Below are 20,802 nucleotides of genomic sequence, written 5' to 3'. Positions count from 1 at the left end.
CCCCAGCTCACATTAGGGACCAGGGGCTTGAATGAATTAACAGTTTAATCAGCTTTACAAAATTAGCCCTCAGTCCGTCCATCCTTGTAATTTTGAATTGAGAGCTGCTTTGTTCATGCGTATTTTCTCCTGCTCTTTTTGAGGCTGTCCGTTCAGTAGTCATCTGACCTCCTGAACGAAATTCTTCCTTTACGGGTTTATTTCTGACTCCTTTTAACAGTGAACACTCTCACTGCTATGGATTTGTCTTTGAGAAAATATTTACGTGGTGTGGTTTTAAAAGAGATTCCTATTAGGTTCTAATATATTCTTTTACAATTTTTATTTCAAAAATTTTAACAAGGTGAGTACTTCCTATTTATATCAATTGATTCTCTTTATTGTGGACATTGTATTTAAGGACATTTAAAAACTTAATTTAAAATGAAATTGTAAAATGTCGTTGAACAAAGCTGGTGGATTCAAATCAAAGGGAGATGATTTGTCAGTGCTGGAATGTTAACCGCCGCCCCCACCCTCCACACCATTTCTCTCTCCTGCCCACAGGCTCACTTGAGGGTGAGCCCTGTCATGCTGGACAGATTTAGCACTAGGTTTATAAGTAGGTTGAGGTTGTAATTGTTTGCTTTATACTCTGCATACTTAGAAATGGAAATTTAGTACCCCACATTTTCTTCTGGATTCTGTTGATCAGGACAGACTGAATTTTGTAAGCTGTGTTAATTCGTTTCCTGGGACCCCTGCCTGGAGGTCTCTACTCACAGTGAGGCGTCTGGGTGGGATGATGGACACAGTGAATAAAGATCCTTCCTGCTCCCGCCCCAGGCACCGCTGGGACCATGCGGGAACCTTGGCCTCTTCCTCTGAAATACCGGTCCTGAAGGGCCAGGACGCTAGCTCAGGGGCTAACTCAGCTTTTCAAATAGCAGAGAGTTTCTTTGTGTGGGGGGGTGTGTGTGTGTGTGTGAGATTAGAGCTCTCTTTTTGCAGATGGTCAACACGTTTGTAGGTCTGGTTTTAAGGTCTTTAATTTACTGACATCGAGGTACAGCGGCAGGGCGTTTGCTTGTGGGCACCGATGCCAAGTCAGCAGTGTGACTGGTGCCCGTCATGGCGTGGCATGAGGTGGGGTGTGGCGAGTGTTGTTCCTTGTGGTTGTGGAGACACAGCGCTTCCCTGTTCTCGGGGGCGGTGACTTTGGACACACTGTTTGGGATGCCCGTTTCCCACACGCAGGCAGTTATACCGTCAGAGCCCATGGTCCCTAGACATCACGGAGGCATCCTCAAATCACAGAGAACCACGAATGGCCTCGCAGGTTGTTGTAGACGCTGTGCGCTTTCTCGGGTGGGTGAAGGCTCCGAGGCTCAGGTCCAGGGCCCAAGGGGGCTGTCCTTCTGGGTGGATGGGGGTCCCCAGGGTCTTTCAGGGAAGCTTGAGCCCACCCCAAGAGCAGCTTCCTCAGAGTTGTACAGGCCCACAGTTTGGGGTTTTACCTTGGAGGAGGGTTACCTGGCGGGGTTTGCTAAGTGGATGTCAGGGCTCCCAGGCCCTCCTGCATGGCAGTGCAGCATGGAGGGGTCTGGCTGAGGGCTGGCTCCCCTGCCTGTTCCTGGGCCTTCCACACAGGTCAGGCGGCCGCAACAAAGGACTCCAGACTCAGTGGCCGGAACAGTAGGAATTTATTTTCTCTCAGTCCTGGAGGCCAAAAGTCCAAGACTACTGCTTGGCAGGGCTGGGGCCCTCTGAGGCTAGGTCTCTCCTTGGCTTGCAGATGCCGCCTTTTGCCAGTGTCTCCGCAAGGTCGGCCCTCCACCAAATATGCCTGTGTCCATATTTCCTCCTTTTATAAGGACTCCAGGTCTATTGGATCAGGGCCGCCCTGGCGACCTCATTTGATGCTAATGACCTCTTTAAAGATTTTATCTCTAGGCTGGGCACGGTGGCTTGCGCCTGTAATCCCAGGACTTTAGGAGGCTGAGGCAGACGAATTGCTTGAGCCCAGGAGTTCCAGACCAGCCCGGGCAACATGGCAAAACGCCATCTCTACAAAAAATACAAAAATTGGCTGGTGTAGTAGTGGTACCCACCTGTCTTCCTAGCTACTCAGGAGGCTGAAATGGGAGGATCACTTGAACCCAGGAGGTGGAGGCTGCAGTGAGCTGTGATCACACCACTGCACTCTAGCCTAGGGGATAGAGCAAGACCCTGTCTCAAAAAAAAGAAAAAAAAAAAGGGACATACTGTTTCCAAACACAGTCACATTCTGACATTCTGAGTCCTGGGGGTTAGGACTTCAATGTTTGAATTTGGGGGGTGTGGTCACAGTTTAGCTCATGATAAGGTCACACAGCAAATCTGCCTCATCCAACCCCTCCACGCCCACCCCACCAGTGAGCAGGCCCGGCAGTGCAGTCTGTGTGCTCAGTAACACCTCAGCTCCGTGGAAGACCATTCAGAGGCTTCAGCTGCCCCAAGAGGAAGGCAGGGAGCCCTGAGGCACACAGGCTGCCTGCTGCAGGTGAGAGTCGGCTTCCCTGCAGGGCACCAAGCATCCCCGCTAACTGGAGCCAGGGCCAGGAGGGGTCAAGTGTCAGGCCCGTCCCTGAAGGGTTCCCTACCTCCCATGCCTTTTATTTTGGTGATGAGTGCCCCTTTCTAGCATTTACCCTGCCAAGTAGACAGACACGTCACCCCTGTGGGAGCTCATCTTGACACTTGCTGCACTAGTCTCACATGTACAGGTGCATGCACATCTACACATGCATGCACATCCACACACACACACACATCCACACACGCACACATTCACACAGGCACACATTCACACACATACACATTCACACATGCACACATCCACACGCACACATCCACACACGCACACATTCACACAGGCACACATTCACACATGCATGCACATCCAGACATGCATGCACATCCACACACACATGCACATCCACACACGCACACATCCACACGCACACATGCACACACGCACACATTCACACATGCATACACATCCACACGCATGCACATCTACACACGCATGCACATCCACACATGCACACGTTCACACATGCATGCACATCCACACACACGCACATCTACACATGCATGCACATCCACACACACACATTCACACACGCACACATTCACACACACATTCACACACGTACACATTCACACATGCATGCACATCCACACGCATGCACATCCACGCACACATGCACATCCACACACGCACACATTCACACACACACATTCACACACGCACACATTCACACACGCACACATTCACACACACATTCACACACGCACACATTCACACATGCATGCACATCCACGCACGCACACATTCACGCACACACACATTCACACGCACACATCCATGCATGCACACATCCACACAACACATTCACACATGCACATATCCACATGCACACATCCACACACGCACACATTCATATGCACACATTCACACACGCACACATTCACATGCACACATTCACACATGCATGCACATCCACACACATGCACATCCACACACACACATACACACACACATGCACGTCCACACACACATGCACATCCATGCCTACACATATATTCACACGCACACAGATATATGGACGCACATGCGTGTACACACATGCACATGCACAATGCACAGATTCACATGCACACAGCCATGGACAGGTGCATGCGTGTACACATACACACTTGCACACATAGTGGCGGTTCTTGGCCTCTCCAGAGCACAGGAGAGGAAGTGTGTGAGTGAGCTGAGGGGACGTGCATGCACCCCATTCTTTGCTCAGAGGCTCAGTCCCCTCTTTGGTCTGGGGCTTTGTGTGATGACGGGGGCTTTCTGTGCAGCACCACGCTGCCATCAGCCTTTCATGCACCTGCGCTGTGGCTGAGCTGTCTCCTCTGCTTACCAAGCAGTGAGGGGCCCATGTTGACCTGGCATTGCTGGGAACTCCTTGAGTGTTGTGAGGTTTTTGGTGCCAGGGCAGAGAATGATTCTGGGTTCCTTTCTGGGGGTTTGTGCGTGGCCCCTTGTCGTGTCCTCTTTCTCAGAGCCGAGATTTAGCTTCCAGGAGGTGTTGTCATCCAGTGCCCTAAATTCAGTACCTGGCCTGTTTGCTGGGCCAGATGGTGTCTCATCAGTGAGCTGTGGTCGGGGCTGCGGGACGCACGCGGAGAGGGACTGTGAGGGCTCCGGTCCAGCTCGGTCACAGCCAGGTGTCTGCTGTGGGGCCGTCCGCACCAGGCCCCTGCTTCCCCCACCTCCCATACCTACTGCTCTGAAGGGGAGCTGGCAGGTGTGGGGCCAGAAGGGAGCCGGTGGCTCTGCTGACTTGGACTAATGCCTGAGCTGGGTGTCAGGCCCAGCGGGTCTCATGCCGGCCTTGGGCAGGCTGCGAGCTCAGCCCCACCCCGAAAAGGGGCCATGCTCCCTCCTGGTTCGGGAAGTGGCAGGACGGCTCCTCTGCCCCCTGGTAGGAAGGTGCTGTTCTTGGCTCTTCCCCTCTTCCTTGGGAGCGAGGAGGGGCATTGGCAGGCCCCAGGTCCAGGTGAGGAAGCTGGTGGCCACCCCAGAAGCTGGCTCAGAATTCTAGGGGAGGGGAAGCTGGTGGCCACCCCATAAGCCAGTCAGAATTCTGGGGACTGCGCTGGGCGCGGTGGCTTACGCCTGTAATCCCAGCACTTTAGGAGGCCGAGGCGGACGGATCATTTGAGGTCAGGAATTTGAGACCAGCCCGGGCAACGTAGTGAAACCCTGTCTCTACTAAAAATACAAGTTAGCTGGATGTGGTGGTGCACACCTGTAATCCCAGCTACTGGGGAGGTGGGATGATTGCTTGAACCTGGGAGGTGGAGGTTGCAATGAGCTGAGATCACACCAGCCTGGGCAGCAGAATGAGACTCCGTCTCAGGAAAAAAAAAAAAAAAAAAAGGATTATGGGGGCTGCGTCTGAAGCAAAGGTCAAGGGCCCAGTTGCTCATCTGTAAGTTGACAACCACAAGACTTCAAAGGTGCAGCACTCCTGGGGCTCGGGCCATGGGGAAGGGCCGGGAGGGGCCTTTTGGGCCTCACTTTCCCCACCTCCCTCCTTTCCTTGCAGGCAGTAGAGCAGGAACGAGGTTAAGAGTGTCTCCTGCTTCCCAACCCCACGGTTCTTCCCGTTTCATCACAGAGGGGTTGCTGGGTGACTGCGACCTTGTGGCTCTCCAGGGTTGGCCGGGCGCGTGGAGGGGATGTGTTTACCTCCAGAAAGGCACGAGGCACAGGGACACAGCCGTGGTGCTGAGAGGGTGGGAGCAGATGGCAGCCAGTGCCCACCGTCCATCTCTGTGCCTCTGGCATCTGTGAGCATGTCAACGGCCGGGCGGGGTGGGGCCTGGGTCTGTCTTGCTCTGGGCTGTGTCCCAGGTCCAGATCCGCTCCTAGCAGAGTGGACGCTCAGGCAGCATCTGCCGGGGAGTGAGTGGGTGCAGAGACTCTGTCAGCCTCCTGTGAACAGTCCCAGGGAAGGCTTCCCATTGGCTGCCCAGGTCACAGGTGCATGCAGCCATTGCTGGAGCCCAGGCAGGGGGCAGTGGATGGCCTCGTGTGGGTCCGCTCAGCCTCACTGGGGTTTGCTCTCCCCACCCCAGGGGTCTGGGCCAGCGTCTTGAGCTGATCCAGAGAGAGGGGACTGGAGGACCAGGAAAGAGTCAGGACAAAGTGACCCTGGCCAAGGCCACACAGAGGGGAGGGGCAGCAGGCCAGAGCACATGGAGGAAATGCCCTGACGGAGATGGGAGTCTGTGGGGAACAGTGCTGGCACATTCGAACTGTGTGTGATTTGGTATATTCCCCTCTCCTCTGTCTTTCTCTCTGTGATTATGAAGAGTCCCTTTTATAAAAATAGGTTCAGGCCAGGCACAGTGACTAATTTCTGTAATCTCAGCAACTTTGGGAGGCCAAGGTGGGAGGATGGCTTGAGGCCAGGAGTTTAAGACCAGGCTGGGCAACACAGGGAGACCCCATCTCTAGAAAAAAATTAAAATTAGTTGAATATAGTGATGTGTGCCTATAGTTTCAGCTACTTGGGGGGCTGAGGCAGGAGGATTTCTTGAGCCCAGGAGGCGGAGGTTGCAGTGAGCCATGCTCATGCCAGTGTACTCCAGCCTGGGCAACAGAGCTAGATCCTGTCTCAAAAAAATATATAGGCTGGGCATAGTGGCTCACACCTGTAATCCCAGCACTTTGGGAGGCCGAGGTGGGTGGATCACAAGGTCAGGAGTTTGAGACCAGCCTGGCCAACATAGTGAAACCCCATCTCTACAGAAAATACAAAAATCAGCTGGGCGTGGTGATGGGCACCGGTAATCCCAGCTACTTGGGAGGCTGAGACAGGAGAATCACTTGAACCCAGGAGGCAGAGGTTACAGTGAGCTGAGATCTCGCCATTGCACTCCAGCCTGGGTGACAGAGCGAGACTCTGTCTTCAAAATAATAATAATAATAATAATAATAATAAACAATAATAATACACACACAAAAGGACTTCATCACTTTTCTAATGGGCTTCTCGGAATCCTGGAAACTCAGATCCAGGGGAACAAGCCGTTTGCATCCTGGGGCAGTGGGAACCTCACGTGGCAAGGGAGGGTGGCCGTGCTGTGTGTGTAGAGCACCAAGGAGGCCGGCCGGGGTTGGGGTGGGGGGTGGTTGCAGTTGAAAACCAGCTTCTGAGCCCCCGCGTGTTTGGTGAGAGGGGAGACTCTGAGCATAGGGTTTCCTGCCACAACGCACTGGCTTGTGGAAACTGGACTGAGACGCTGTGAAGTTTCTAGAGAACGAGGGGATGGCAAATTGTTTATGAATCATGGGAAATGGTTTATGATGCACTGTCAATCATTCTTCACTTAAGTGGAGTAAATTTTATTGTATTATTCTGGGCCGCTTCATATTTTGGTTTTGTGAATAAAAAAATATTTCCTGGCCAGGCACAGTGGCTCATGCTTGTAATCCCAACACTTTGGGAGGCTGAGGTGGGTGGATCACCTGATGTCAGGAGTTCAAGACCAGCCTGGCCAACATGGTGAAACCCTGTCTCTACTAAAAATACAAAAATTAGCCGGGCGTGGTAGCGGGCGCCTATAATCCCAGTTACTGGGGAGGCTGAGGCAAGAGAATCACTTGAACCCAGGAGGTGGAGGTTGCAGTGAGCTGGGATCGTGCCATCACACTCCAGCCTGGGCAGCAAAAGTGAAACGCTATCTAAAAAAAAAAAAAAAAAAAAAAAAAGTCCTAAGAGCTCCTTTCGTCGCCTGGAGCACCTGGGACCCCACTCTTCCCGGAGCCCCTTTTTTGTGGGCTCTCCACCAGAGGGAGCGTGAGGACCTCGTGTCTGAGGTGTCAGCGAAGGGTCTGGATTCCCCCACAGTCCTGGGCTGAAATGCAGGGGCCTGGGGACCCTAGAATCAGGGGTTGAGCCGGCAGCCTGAGCCTCGGCTTTAGCTGTTTCCCTCCAGATCCTGGTGTGGAAAGCTGAGGAAAGCGCCGGCTACGGCTCAGGGTGGAAGGCCCCAGGCGGAGCCCACACATGGCCTGGGGACAGGGGACAAGGCGGAGGCATCCCCTCCAGTTCCCCACCCACTCACGCCCCGGCCCCTCTCTCCTGCAGAGGTCGGATCCGCAGCTGCTTGCCCGGTTCTACTATGCCGACGAGGAGCTGAACCAGGTGGCCGCGGAGCTGGACAGCCTGGATGGGCGGAAGGACCCCCAGCGGTGCACGCTGCTGGTCAGCCAGTTCCGCTCCTGCCAGGTGAGCCACGGGGCAGCAGAAGCTGGCTGGCCCGGCTGGGCATTGGACAGAGTGGCCTGTCCTCAGTAGACCAAGGCTTTGTCACCTGCTAGCCCCCTGTGGTGGCGTTCTCAGGGTCAGGTGCTAGAGAAGCCAGGCCCAGGAAGAGGGACTATCCCGGACAGGATGTGTGGGGTGGGTATAGCCAGGCTGGAAGTGAGAAACCGCATGAGACACTTGGGGGAGCAGAGGCTGGGAGAGTGGGGGCAGGGGGTGCAGCGTGAGCAGGCTTCTGAGCCAAGGAACAGCCAGTGTGGGAGGGGTGGGCCTGCCCAGGTGCTCGTGCAGAGCTTGGGTACCATGTGGCGGTCACACTCTGCCGCTGACTCATGGCGCTGCCGGCATCTGCTGCATAATTGAGAGATGGCCCTGGAAGCTGCTGCTAAAAATATCCCGGCCGAGGTTTTCTTCCCAGTGCACCAAGCATTCAGAGGCATCTCCAGCACAATAGCAAACGGCATGGTGCAAAGTTTTATCCAGTGATGATGAGGGGGTTTCACAAAGTTCCGGAATGTTCTTGGTGTACTCTCCCCACGGGGTCTTGCTGAATCCTTGCGGCCGTGGGAGGTGGGGGCTGACACATGCTCCTCCAACAGGGGGGGTCCATCCCTGTGTCACCGTGATCCTGAGGGTCCCACCCTGTGGGGGTCCTGCAAAGTGCCCGAGCTGGCTGCACCCCAGCCCTGGCTCTGGCCTGGCCCTGCTGCAGGGGGAACTGAGCAGCATTAGGGCCCTATGTGTGGCCAGAACAGCTTTTCTGGCCGGATCAAGCTCTGGGCTCTTTTTTGGGCTGTTCAGTGGCAACCTCCACCTTCTGTGTGTTCAGATGCTCCAACAGATGTCCTGGGCCCCTCCAGGGACGGCCTCTGTGGTGGGGAGAGTCCCTACCCCCAGGAGCTCAGGTTAGAAAGAGCTCCTGCCCAGGGGACAGGTGCTGGGGGCCCTGGAGCCTGGAGAAGGAGAGTGCCGCGGAGGAGAGGTGCTGACCTGCCCTCGGCCCCACGGCTGAGGAAGGGAGCTCGGAGGCTGTTCCTCGTGGCAACCTTTGGGGAGGGGCTCTGTTCCCTTTACATGCTCTGACCTGTGTGCTTTTTTGTTGACTGACAGAGTTGATGATAAAGCCTGGTTATAAGTGAGTTTGAGAGGTGGGGGAGGGACAGGAGGGCTGCCAAGCTAGGTGGCCCCTTCTCCGGCTTCCCGCTGCCACAGGCTTTAATTGGGATGTGTCACAGTGAGAACTGCCCTGCAAGAAGGATCTGGAGGGGAGTGCTCCAGTACAGTCAGGGGCTTAAACACTCACGCTCTTCTCCTTGCTGCTGTGGTCTTTGAAGGAACTAAGAGGGTGTGGACACCGTCCAGGCCCCTTAGCATCATCTGATTCGGGCTCACTTCCATTCACTCAGCTCCAGGGCCCTGCCTCTGGCTCACCTTGCATCCCACTGGGTCTTTTGTGGCCCTTCTCTCTTCCACACCTCTCCCTCTTCCTCCCTCCTCCTATCTCCCCTTCCTCTCCCAGCCGCCTCCATGTGGGTCCCACGCCCAGTCCTTGGCCTCTTCCTGTCCGCCCCCCAACATGGCAGCCTTAACCTGCTCCATGTCGGTGCTGAGCACCCCCAGGGGAGCCTCTCGGCCTCTCGTCCGCCCAGATTGGGGTATGCTCCCCGGTGTTCCTCCCAGCTCCCTGGGGGCATCTCACAGGGCCCACCTTACCCCCAGCACAGCTGACCACTGAACAACATGGTTTGAACTACACAGGTTCACTTATATATGCATTGTTTCAACCTAACTGGGATGGAAAATACAGTATTCTCAGGACACAAAACCCACATACACGGAGGGCTGTGCAGGTTCTGCTGGTCCAAGTGTGGGACTTGAGTATGTGCAGATATGATATCTGCTGGGGGTCCTGGCACCTGCCTGCCGCGTGTACTGAGGGATGGTTGCATTTCATGTCTTTTCATGACGTTATAAGTGGTATTGCTTATTACATGTCAATTTTTAAAAATGAGCCAGCATCATAAATGAAGTGTTTCCCTGAGTTCTGTGGGCCACTCTGCAAATTAATCCAACCCCAGAAGGGGGTCGTGGGAGCCCCAGTTTATAGCCAGCTGGACAGAAGCAGAGACCACGCCTGGACTTGGGATCAGCATCTGAAGAGGCACCGTCTTGTGGGACTGAGCCCTCACCCTGTGGGGTCTCACTCTGTCGCCCAGGCTGGAGTGCAGTGATACGATCTCGGCTCGCTGCAACCTCCACCTCCCAGGCTCAACTGATTCTCCTGCCTTAGCCTCCTGAGTAGCTGGGATTACAGGCATGCGCCACCATGCCCTGCTAATTTTTGTATTTTAAGTAGAGACAGGGTTTCACCATGTTGGCCGGGCTGGACTCGAACTCCTGAACTCAAGTGATCCACCTGCCCTGGCCTCCCAAAGTCCTGGGATTACAGGCATGAGTCACCATTCCTGGCCCTAAATGTCAATTTTTGATTGTTTGATGCTACTATATGGAAATACAAGTGACTTTTGTATATAGATGTCGTATATAGATGTAACCTTTCTGTGGGAATCTAAATAATGGGTTTTTCCTACTTTCTACTCTCTGCTGTCACACAGTCACCCAACACTCCATGACCAGATGAGTAGGGTTTTCCCCACACACCAAGTCATTCCCCAGCAGGTCCTGCAGGGGACAGCAGTGGGGGTCCTCTGTTCAACCCCATCTTGACACTGTCCACCCGGAGTGACCTCAGACCCCACAGGGTGAGGGCTCAGTCCCACAAGACGGCCCCCCATTCAGATGGCAATCCCAAGTCCAGGTGTGGTCTGTGCTTCTGTCCGGCTGGCTATAAATCGGGACTCCCATGACCCCCTTCCGGGTTGGATCAATTTGTAGAGTGGCTCACAGAACCCAGGGCAACACTCCATTCATGGTTCTGGCTTAGGAATAAAGGATGTGGTAACAGGTGCAATGAGCGGCCAGATGAAGAGGTGCACCAGCCAAGGCCGGGAAGGGTCCCAAGGGCAGGAGCTCTGTCCCGTGGAGTTGGGGTGTGCCCTTCTCCTGGCAGGCGGATGTGTTCGCCAGCGCGAAGGAAGCTCTCTGAACCAGTCCTTTTGGGTGTTTGCGGAAGCTTCTTTATAGAGCCATGATTGATTATATCATTGGCTATTGGTGAGAACACTTCCCAATTCTTCAGTGCCTCTCCCCTCCCCGGAGGTTGGGGGTGGGGGCTGAAAGTCTCAACCCTCTAACATGCCTTGATCTTCCCAGGGACCAGCCCCCCATCCTGAAGCTGTCTAGGGCCCCCCAGTCACCAGTGAACTCATATCACTCTAGAGAGTCCCAGGCTTTTTGGAGCTGTATGTCAGGAAATGGGAAGAAGACCAAACATATATTTTACAATATCATACTTTCTAAATTCACTTAGTATTTCTGGCAGCTTTTTGTAGATTCTGTTACATTTTTTGCCAATAAAGATAATCTTCACTTCTTCCTTTTCTATCTGGATGCCATGAGAGAGAGTGTGTGTGTGTGTGTGTGTGTGTGTGTCACCCTATTGAACTAGCTAGAATTCCAGTACAAAGTTGAATAGAAGTGGTGAGAGCAGACATCTTTTGTTAATGATGGAAAACCGAATGCTTTCTCCCCAGAGATCAGTGTGATGTTAGCTGTAGGATTTTCGTAGCTACCCTTTGTCAGGCCAAGGCAGTTGCCGCCTACTCATCGCTTGCTAAGAGTTCTTATTAGGAATGGATGTTAGATTTTTTTTCAGATGCTTTTTTTGTGTCAATGGAGATTTATCGTGTTATTTTTAATATGGTAAATTACCAAAAAATAATATGGTAAAATATTGAGTATTTTTTTTACTCAATAAATATTGACTTTTTTATTAGTATCCACTCCATCACCCAACAAAAGCAGCATGTAGATGCCACGAGGGCAGGGCTATGTGTACACACAACATTCACCAGTACATCCCAGTGCCTAGTACATAGTAGGCACTCAGTTATATCATTGAAACAGGGGACACTTGGGTGATTCACTTAAATTTTAATTTATAAAATGTGACTTATTCTTTTTTGCATATGATAGCTATGATATCACAAAAACAATTGTAAACTGTGTCAAGCTGCCAAAAGTTTGAATCTCATGCTAGTATATACATTTAGGCTTCTCACCATAGCTATTTTAGAGTTGTGATTATCTAGCACTGAAAGAAACTTTGGGCTCATCTGGTCTGATTCTCTTATTTCATGAATTAGAACATTAAATCCACTCAGATTGGGTGACACATCCGTCATCACATGCAATAAACAGAAAACAGGGGTCGTTTGCTGGATGCCACAGCACCCAAAGGTCAGGGTAGCTGGAACTCTTGGTGTCTTCTTGTCTTGCAAAATGATGGAAGACACATCATTTTAGTTCCCTGGTAGAAAGAAGATCATAGAACCAGCTGGGTATCACAAATATGCCACAAAGATAAAAGACAGAATTTGGCCCTAAATAAAAACAGATTTTTAAAAATACAGAAGAGATCAGACATGTTGCTAAGAAAATGCAGATGTTAGACCATATCCTTGACCATATCCATGGTTCACAGTCCTTATGAGAGCTTAAAAAATATAGATGCCAGGACCCAATCCCAGAGATTCTGCCTTACTTGGTCCAGGAAGAGCATAAGCATACATTGATTGATTTTTGAATGTTAAAAAAAATTGGCCGGGCACGGTGGCTCACGCCTGTAATCCCAGCACTTTGGGAGGCCGAGGCAGGTGGATCACGACGTCAAGAGATCAAGACCATCCCGGCTAACACAGTGAAACCCCGTCTTTACTAAAAATACAAAAATTAGCTGGGCGTGGTGGCAGGCGCCTGTAGTCCTAGCTACTCGGGAGGCTGAGGCAGGAGAATGACCTGAACCGGGGAGGCGGAGCTTGCAGTGAGCCGAGATCGCGCCACCACACTCCAGTCTGGGTGACACAGCGAGACTCCATCTCACAAAAAAAAAAAAAAAAAAAAAAAGGAAAAAAAAAGGTACTCCTACATTCCTGGGATAAATCCCACTTGTTCATGGTACATTATCCTTTTTTGCATTATTGAATTCAGTTTCCTAAAATTGTGTTAGGAATTTTTGGATCAGTGTTCATGAGGGATACGGGCCCATGATCTTTGTCTGATTTTGGTATCAAGACAGTGTCATAGATGAGTTGAGAAGGATTCTGTCCTCTTCAGTTTTTTGGAAGAGTTTGTGTAGTATTAGTTGTTCTTAAATGTTTGGTAGAATTCACTATTAATCTATCTGGACCTGGTAGAATTCACTATTAATCTATCTGGACCTGGTAGAATTCACTATTAATCTATCTGGACCTGGTAATTCACTACTAATCTATCTGGAACTGGAGTTTTCTTTGTAGGAAGATTTTTAACTACAAATTTAATTTCTTGAATAGATACAGGGTTTTCACATTATTTCAGAAATTTCTTCTTGAGAGAGATTTGGTAGTTTATGCCTTTTAAGAAATTTCATCTAAGTTGTTGAATTTATTGGCATTAAGTTGTTCATAATATTTCCTTATAATCCTTTTAATATCAGTAGGATCCACAGAGATGTCACCTCTCTCGTTCCTGTTATTAAGTTGTGTCTTCTGTTGTCATTCTGAACTGCGTTGATAGAGTTTTATCAATTTTACTGATATTCTCAAAGGAACTATTTTTAACTTCATTGATTTTCTCTATTACTTTAATCTTTTCTCTTTTTAAATTTCTGCTCTGATTGTTGCTATACCTTTCTTCTGTTTGCTTTGGGTTTCATTTACTCTTCTCTCTCTAGTTTCTTTTTTTATTTTTATATGGTAGACTTCAAAACCATATAAAATATATACGGTTTATAGTTTTTTATAGTTTCTTAATATGGCAACTGAGGTTAGAGAATGAATGCCTTTCTTCTTTTCTAATTTAGGCATTTAGTGGTTTAAATTTCTCCCTAATTGCTGCTTTAGTGGTATTCCATAAATTTTGATATGTTGTATTATTTTTACTTTCATTTCATTCACAATACTTTGTGATTTCCTCTTTGATTTCATGTTTGATTCATGAGTTATTTGAAAGTGTGTTATTAGTTTTCAAATATTTATGGAATTTTCTGGAGATCTTTCTGTTAATGATTTCTAATTAAATTCCATTGTGGTCAGAGGATACACTTTGTGTGGCTTGGATTATTTTTACATGTATTAAAGCTTGTTTTATGGCCCAGAATTTGGTCTTTCTTGGTATATGTTCCATATAAAATTGGGAATCATGTGCCTCTGGCTGTTGTTGGGTGGAAAGTTCTGTAAATGTCAACCACATCAGGTTGTTTTAACAGCATTGCTAAGATTTACTATCCTTGCTGATTTTCTGTTTACTTTCTATGTCTTATCAGTTGAGAAAGGTACTGAAGTTTCTGACTATAATTGTGGATTTGTTTATGTCATCTTACTTCATGCCCTTTGAAGGTCTATTATTAGGTTCATAAATGTTAATGATTGTTATGTGCTCCTAATAAATTGACCCCTTTATTATTAGGAAATGACTTTTTTTTGGTCCTTGGTAGTACTCTTCGCTCTGAAACCTACTTCAATATTCATGTAGCCACTCCAGCTTTCTTTTGATTGGTGTGAACATGATATAACTTTAAAAAAGTCCTTTGACTTTTAACTTATTTGTGTCTTTGTGTGTGAAGTGGGGATCTTGTAGGCAGCATATAGTTGGGTCTCTTTTTATTATGCAATCTGAAAATCTCTGTCTTTTATTTGAGGTGTTTAGATCGTTTTTGTTTAATATATCTTTGATATAGTTAGATTTGAGTATCATTTTGCTGTTTGTTTTCTGTTTGTCCTATCTTTTATTTATTCCCTTTTCCTCTTTTTTTCCTTCTTTTTTTATTAATTGGCTTCAGTGATTTCATCTCTTAATTTTTATGTATTCTACTTATTTTTGATGGTTCTGCTTTGTCTCCTTTGTTTTGTTTTGTTATTTTAGTGGTTGCTTTAGGGTTTATAATAATTGTCTTTAATTACAGACGCCTTCAAATGACATTGTACAACTTCACATAGAGTATAAAGACCTTCCAGTAAGTCACTTCCATTTCTCCTGCTGGACCTTGTGCTGTTGCTGCCATGCATTTTACTTTGTATGTTATAGACTCACACTATGTTGTTAGGGTATTTTTTTCATTTAAATGGTCAATTTTTAAAATTGAAATTTAGACAATTAAATAGCAAAAAAGGGTCTTGTATATTTACTGTGTAGTCACTATTTCCAGTGCTGTCTTTTCCCTTGTATAGATCTCTATTTCCATCTGGTGTCATTTTCTTTTTGCTTGAAAGAATTTCTTTAGCATTTCTTATAGTGCAAGTCTACTGGTCACGAATTCTTTTTTTTTTTTTTTTTTGAGACGGAGTCTTGCTCTGTCGCCCAGGCTGGAGTGCAGTGGCCGGATCTCAGCTCACTGCAAGCTCCGCCTCCCGGGTTCACGCCATTCTCCTGCCTCAGCCTCCCGAGTAGCTGGGACTACAGGCGCCTGCCACCTCGCCCGGCTAGTTTTTTGTATTTTTTTTTTTTAGTAGAGACGGGGTTTCACCGTGTTAGCCAGGATGGTCTCGATCTCCTGACCTCGTGATCCGCCCGTCTCGGCCTCCCAAAATGCTGGGATTACAGGCTTGAGCCACCGCGCCCGGCCTCTACTGGTCACGAATTCTTTCAGCCTTTGTTTGAATGAAAAATTATTCTACCTTTGATTTTGAAAGATATTTTTGCTGGGTATAGAATTCTAAGTTGATATTTTTTTTCCCCTCAATACTTTAAAGATGTTTCATTCTCTTCTCACTTGTATTATTTTGGATGAAAAATCTAATGCCATTTTTGTCTTTGTTCCTTGTGTGTAACATATCTTTTTTCTCTTGCTACTTTAAAGATTTTCTCTTTTTATTGGTTTTGATCAATTTGATTATGCTGTAATTTGGTATAGTTTTAAAAAATGTGTCTTCTGCTTGGGGTTCATTTACTTGGTTCTGTGAGTTTATATTTATTAAATGTGGAAAAATTTTGACCATTATTCCTTCAAATATTTTTTTCTATCTCATTCCTTCTCGTTTTGGGACTTGAATCACATTCATATGTGACCTTTGAAGTTGTCCAACAGTTCATTGATGATCTATTATTATTTCTGAATCATTGGGATAGTTTCAGTTGCTGTCTTCAAGTTTACTGTTCTTTTCTTCTGAATTATCAAATCTGAGGTTAATCTCATGCAGTATATCTTTTCATCTCAGACGCTGTAATTTTCATCTCTAAATCAGGTCGGGACTTTTAGTTTCTTCATTGTCTCTAGTTAACTTTTTGAACACATGGGAATCAGTTATAACAACCGTCTTAATGTCCCTGATCATCTTTGTCAAGTCTGGGTTGATTTTGATTGATTGCTTTTCCTTTTAGTCACGGGTCGTATTTTCTTCATTCTTTTCAAGCTTGGTAATTTTATTTTTGCTCATGTTGCCCAGGCTGGAGTGCAACAGCACCATCTCAGCTCACCGCAATCTCCGTCTCCCGGGTTCAAGCGATTCTCCTGCCTCAGGGCCTGTTTTTCTCCTCCAAGGGCCTGTTTTCAGCCAACATTGAGATGATCCATGTACCGAATACTGCATTGTGCTGCGGTTGCTGCATCCAACTTTTGATGGATGGTGACATGCTATTCCATGCCTGGGATTACAGGCATGCACCATCACGCCTGGCTAATTGTGTATTTTTAGTAGAGACGGGGTTTCTCCACGTTGGTCAGGCTGGTCTCGAACTCCTGACCTCAGGTGATCCACCCACCTCGGCCTCCCAAAGTGCTGGGATTACAGGCGTGAGCCACGGCACCTGGCCAAACTTGGTAATTTTTTAATTGGGTACCTGACATAGTGAATTTCACCTTGCTGGGGGCTATTTTTATATTACTGTAAATATTTTTGGTTGTTCTGTGATGCAGTTTAGTTACTTAGAAACAGTTTATTCCTTTGGGTCTTTTTTTTTTTTTTTTTTTTTGAGACGGAGTCTTGCTCTGTCGCCCAGGCTGGAGTGCAGTGGCGCAATCTCGGCTCACTGCAAGCTCCGCCTCCCGGGTTCACGCCATTCTCCTGCCTCAGCCTCCCGAGTAGCTGGGACTACACTGCGCCCGGCTCATTTTTTCTATTTTTAGTAGAGACGGGGTTTCACCATGGTCTCGATCTCCTGACCTTGTGATCCGCCCGCCTCGGACCAGAGCTGTGTTTAGTCTAGAGTTAACTGCTGTTCACATGGAGGCAAGACACTTTTGGGTATTCTACTCGATACTTTGTGAACTGTGAGCGCTCCTGCTACTCCAGCCTTCTGGAGAGCTCCTGCCACTGCTCCCTGGAATCCTTCAGGTGCTTCTTTCCTGGCCTTAGGTCATCTCCCCACGGGCATGTGTTGATCAGTTCTCGGCTGAAGCCCTGAGACCCTCCCCAGATCTCCAGAGTTCTCTCTCTTCTCTGCCTCCTGCTCTCTGAACCCTAACTGCCTTGGTTCCATCCGAGTTCCCTGTCCCTGTTCCATGACTTGAAACTTTCCTCAAGGCAGTGAGCTGAGGTAGTCGGGGGGCTCACCTTATTTATTTCCTGTCTCTTGGGGATCACTGTCCTTTGTGGCCTGATGTCCAGTGTCATGGGAATCACTGTCGTTGGGAGTGGGGTACATTGGGTTCCTCTTACTCCATCTTGGCTGGAGTTAGAAGTCCTGGCAAGTGTTTGTTGCAGCATACTGTGTGTGAGGCACTGTTCTAGGCACTGGAGACTCATCAGTGAGTAACAGAAGACCCTTCCCTCAGGCAGGTATGTTCCAGTAGACCAGGAAGGGCGGGCAATGAATCCAAGCACGGCCACTAAAGTCTCCTCAGCCTTAGATAAGCCTTGCCACCGGGCTGAGCCTCAGATCCTGGACTCTTCATCTCAGCCGGTGTTTACCGTGCACTGCCTGCTGCTGTGATTGCTGTTGTTTGCTCATTGGTTTGTTGAATCATGAGCAAGGGACCTTCCTACCCAGAAAACCTTTTAAAAAGAAGTGACAGTAGAACCACTTGTTGGTTGAATTTTGTTTTTATTTTTTGTATGATAAAGGCTTAACATTTTTCTTACACTGCAGAATTTCCTTCAGAGTTCAGTGCATTCATTTCTTGCCTGAGAAGGGTCATGCTTCCCCACTCGTAGTGAGTTTTCATATCTCTTCCTAAGAAAAATGAAAGTCAAGCCTCGGAGGGCAGAAAGGAGGGATGGCCACGGGTGAGAGTGTCAGTTCGTGTGCTCTTTCTGGAAAGCCACTTGGCAGTATCTCATCAGAGCCTGGAAATGCAGTTTGCACTTTTGACGTTGTAATTCCATTTCTAGCAAGCAGTGGGTCCTGAGGAAGTAATCCACAACCGGAGCGTCGTGCACCACAGTAGTGAGGGCAGCGCTGCGTGGAGGTGGAGGATTAGGCATCGTCAGTGTCCAGCAGAAGACAAAAGAGTCCGTTAACAGGACGGTCTATATGCTGGAATAGCATGTCACCATCCATCAAAAGTTGGATGCAGCAACCGCAGCAGAATGCAGTATTCGGTACATGGATCATCTCAATGTTGGCTGAAAACAGGCCCTTGGAGGATGAGAATTAGAAGGAACTGTGTCCCAACTGCAGTCATGTTTCATGTTTCCCCAAGGACATTTTCCCCACTTCTCTCCTTTCCCATTGATTCCAGTTTTCCTAGGATGAATGTGTATTGATTTCATATTTAACAAATTAAAGACAAAAGTTAAGCTTCCAGTGTTTTTGTAATCTACAGAAGGAATCGTCAATGTTTAAAGAATAGGACAAGTTTACAGAAAAGGATGGAATGCAATTTAAGATGTAAAAACATGGGCTTCTTTCCCTGATATACACAAAGTGTTCAAAACAGTCTGTTATACTTTATATTTTGAACATAAGGAAATAAAGTAAAATAATTTTAAAGAGTCTTTAAAATAGAAGCTGCTTCCAGGGATGCTGGCTTACTCTGGTAATCCCAGCCACTCGGGAGGCTGAGGCTGGAGGATGGCTGGAGCCCTGGAGTTTGAGGCTGTCGTAAGCTATGATTGCACCACTTCACTCCAGCCTGAGTGACAAAGCCAGACCCTGTCTCTAAAAATAAACAAAAAGTCAGAAGTTGCTGTGTACTGAGGCTTACAGAAGGGGACCTGGCTGATCAGAGAGGCGAAGTGGTTCAACAGCCATGAGGGGTGGAGTCAGGGTCTCCACTTCGTGAAAGCCGCGTCCCCTCCAGTGCAGACTGACTTATGCGTTGCTGTAATTGGTCTGCTGGTTCCGGAGGAGGTGGGAGGGGACGCCACCTGGATGGAAGAGCAGGACCCAGCTGTGCCTGGCCTTGATGTAATTGCACTCTTCCGACCCTAAGACGTGGTCTGTGTCCCTGACTCTACAGAGGAGTGCACTGAGCTTCAGGGAAGACGAGGGCTTTGCAGGTCCCCAGCCGGCTGAGAGTTCATCTGAGCCCATGGCTCCTATGGTTGCTGCTCTTGTTACCCCGGCTGGAGTGCAGTGGCAGGATCTCGGCTCACTGCAACCTCTGCCTCCCTGGTTCAAGTGATCCTCCTGCCTCAGCCTCCCGAATAGCTGGGATTACAGGTGTGCGCTACCACGCCCGGCTAATTTTTGTATTTTTAGTAGAGACGGGGTTTTGCTATGTTGGCCAGGCTGGTCTCAAACTCCTGACGTCAGGTAAACCACCCGCCTCGGTCACCCAAAGTGCTGGCATTATAGGCATGAGCTACTGTGCCTAGCCTCCTCTGTCACTTTAATAATAATCCTAAAAAATAGTAACATGCACCGTGCGTGTTTTCCAGCAGTACATGGCGGCCGCCAGCTGGACACAGCGATTGGCGCACTTTCTCCTGTCTTCTGTTTCAGGACAATGTGTTGAACATCATTAACCAGATCATGGATGAGTGCATCCCCCAGGACCGTGCCCCCAGAGATTTCTGCGTCAAGTTCCCTGAGGAGATCCGGCACGACAACCTGGCCGGCCAGCTGTGGTTCGGTGCCGAGGTAGCGGGTGGCCACCTGGGTTTGGAGGTCCTGATGTGGGGTGGCGTCTAGCCGTGTCCCTGCGAACCTTGTGCATGGGTGCCTGCAGGTGCCGGGACCTGGTGTCTCCTCGAAGAGCTCCGTCCACTCTGGGTTACATGGTGTGGTCTGAGCCTGGTAGGCAGTGCACCCTTGGAGGATCTGGGAAAGCCATGAACTAGTGCCCCCCAAACTGTATATACAAATGAAATTTCCCATGTGATGTTTTTGCGGTTCTCAGGCCCTCAGACAGCCAGGACCTAAAAGTGGTTCTTAATGGCAGTAATGCCCTCATCAGGAACAAGTGTTCCCCTCCCGCCCTGCAGCACAGGCAGCAGCGGGGGCTGGGGAGCTGTGCTGCAGCCCCATGCAGGCCACATCTGGCCTGTCATCTTCATCTTCATCTCCCAATGAGGAAACTGAGGCACAGAGAGGAAGGCGCCCTTTGAGGTGGCAGGAACAGTCTCCCCCAGGCCCCCACCATGCGGACCTCCCAGCCTCCTTCCTTCACCGTGCTCTGGAGCCTGACCTTGGCCCCAACATCACCGCCCTCTCTATTGTCCCGTCCCCATCCTCCCCGCCTCCCCTCTCTAGGAATCCCTGGGGTGTGGAGTCTTCATCCCATGCCACCCTATCCCTGTGTCCACCGTGCCCACCCCACCTGTGAGCCACTTGGTTGGGGTGTCCTCTGCCGAGGCTTGGGTTAGTTACAGGGGCCCGCGGGCAGGTTCTGTCTCCTCCCCAGCCTCAGTTTCCACCTCTGTGGAGTGGGTCCTGGGGCAGTCATGGGATGGAGCGGGTTCTGTGC

The 20,802-nt window shown here is 49.1% G+C and overlaps 1 protein-coding gene across 4 annotated transcripts in view; it reads left to right on the top strand.

Annotated features, from left to right (window-relative positions):
* Window positions 1–20,802, top strand: part of ZFYVE28 (zinc finger FYVE-type containing 28) — a 153,319-nt gene that overhangs the window by 56,177 nt on the left and 76,340 nt on the right. For 3 of the 4 annotated variants that reach the window (XM_025386748.1, XM_025386747.1, XM_025386749.1), the window contains exons 2-3: window positions 7,680–7,820; window positions 19,839–19,976. In XM_025386748.1, coding sequence (XP_025242533.1) covers window positions 7,680–7,820; window positions 19,839–19,976 — 279 coding nt within the window. The remainder of the gene's footprint in view (window positions 1–7,679; window positions 7,821–19,838; window positions 19,977–20,802) is intronic. The other variant, XM_025386750.1, reaches the window with a different exon arrangement.

Source organism: Theropithecus gelada, chromosome 5 (assembly GCF_003255815.1).
Source record: "Theropithecus gelada isolate Dixy chromosome 5, Tgel_1.0, whole genome shotgun sequence".
NCBI lineage: Eukaryota > Metazoa > Chordata > Mammalia > Primates > Cercopithecidae > Theropithecus > Theropithecus gelada.
The sequence above is the reverse complement of the archived record's forward strand: the minus strand, read 5'-3'. Positions and strand labels throughout refer to the sequence as shown.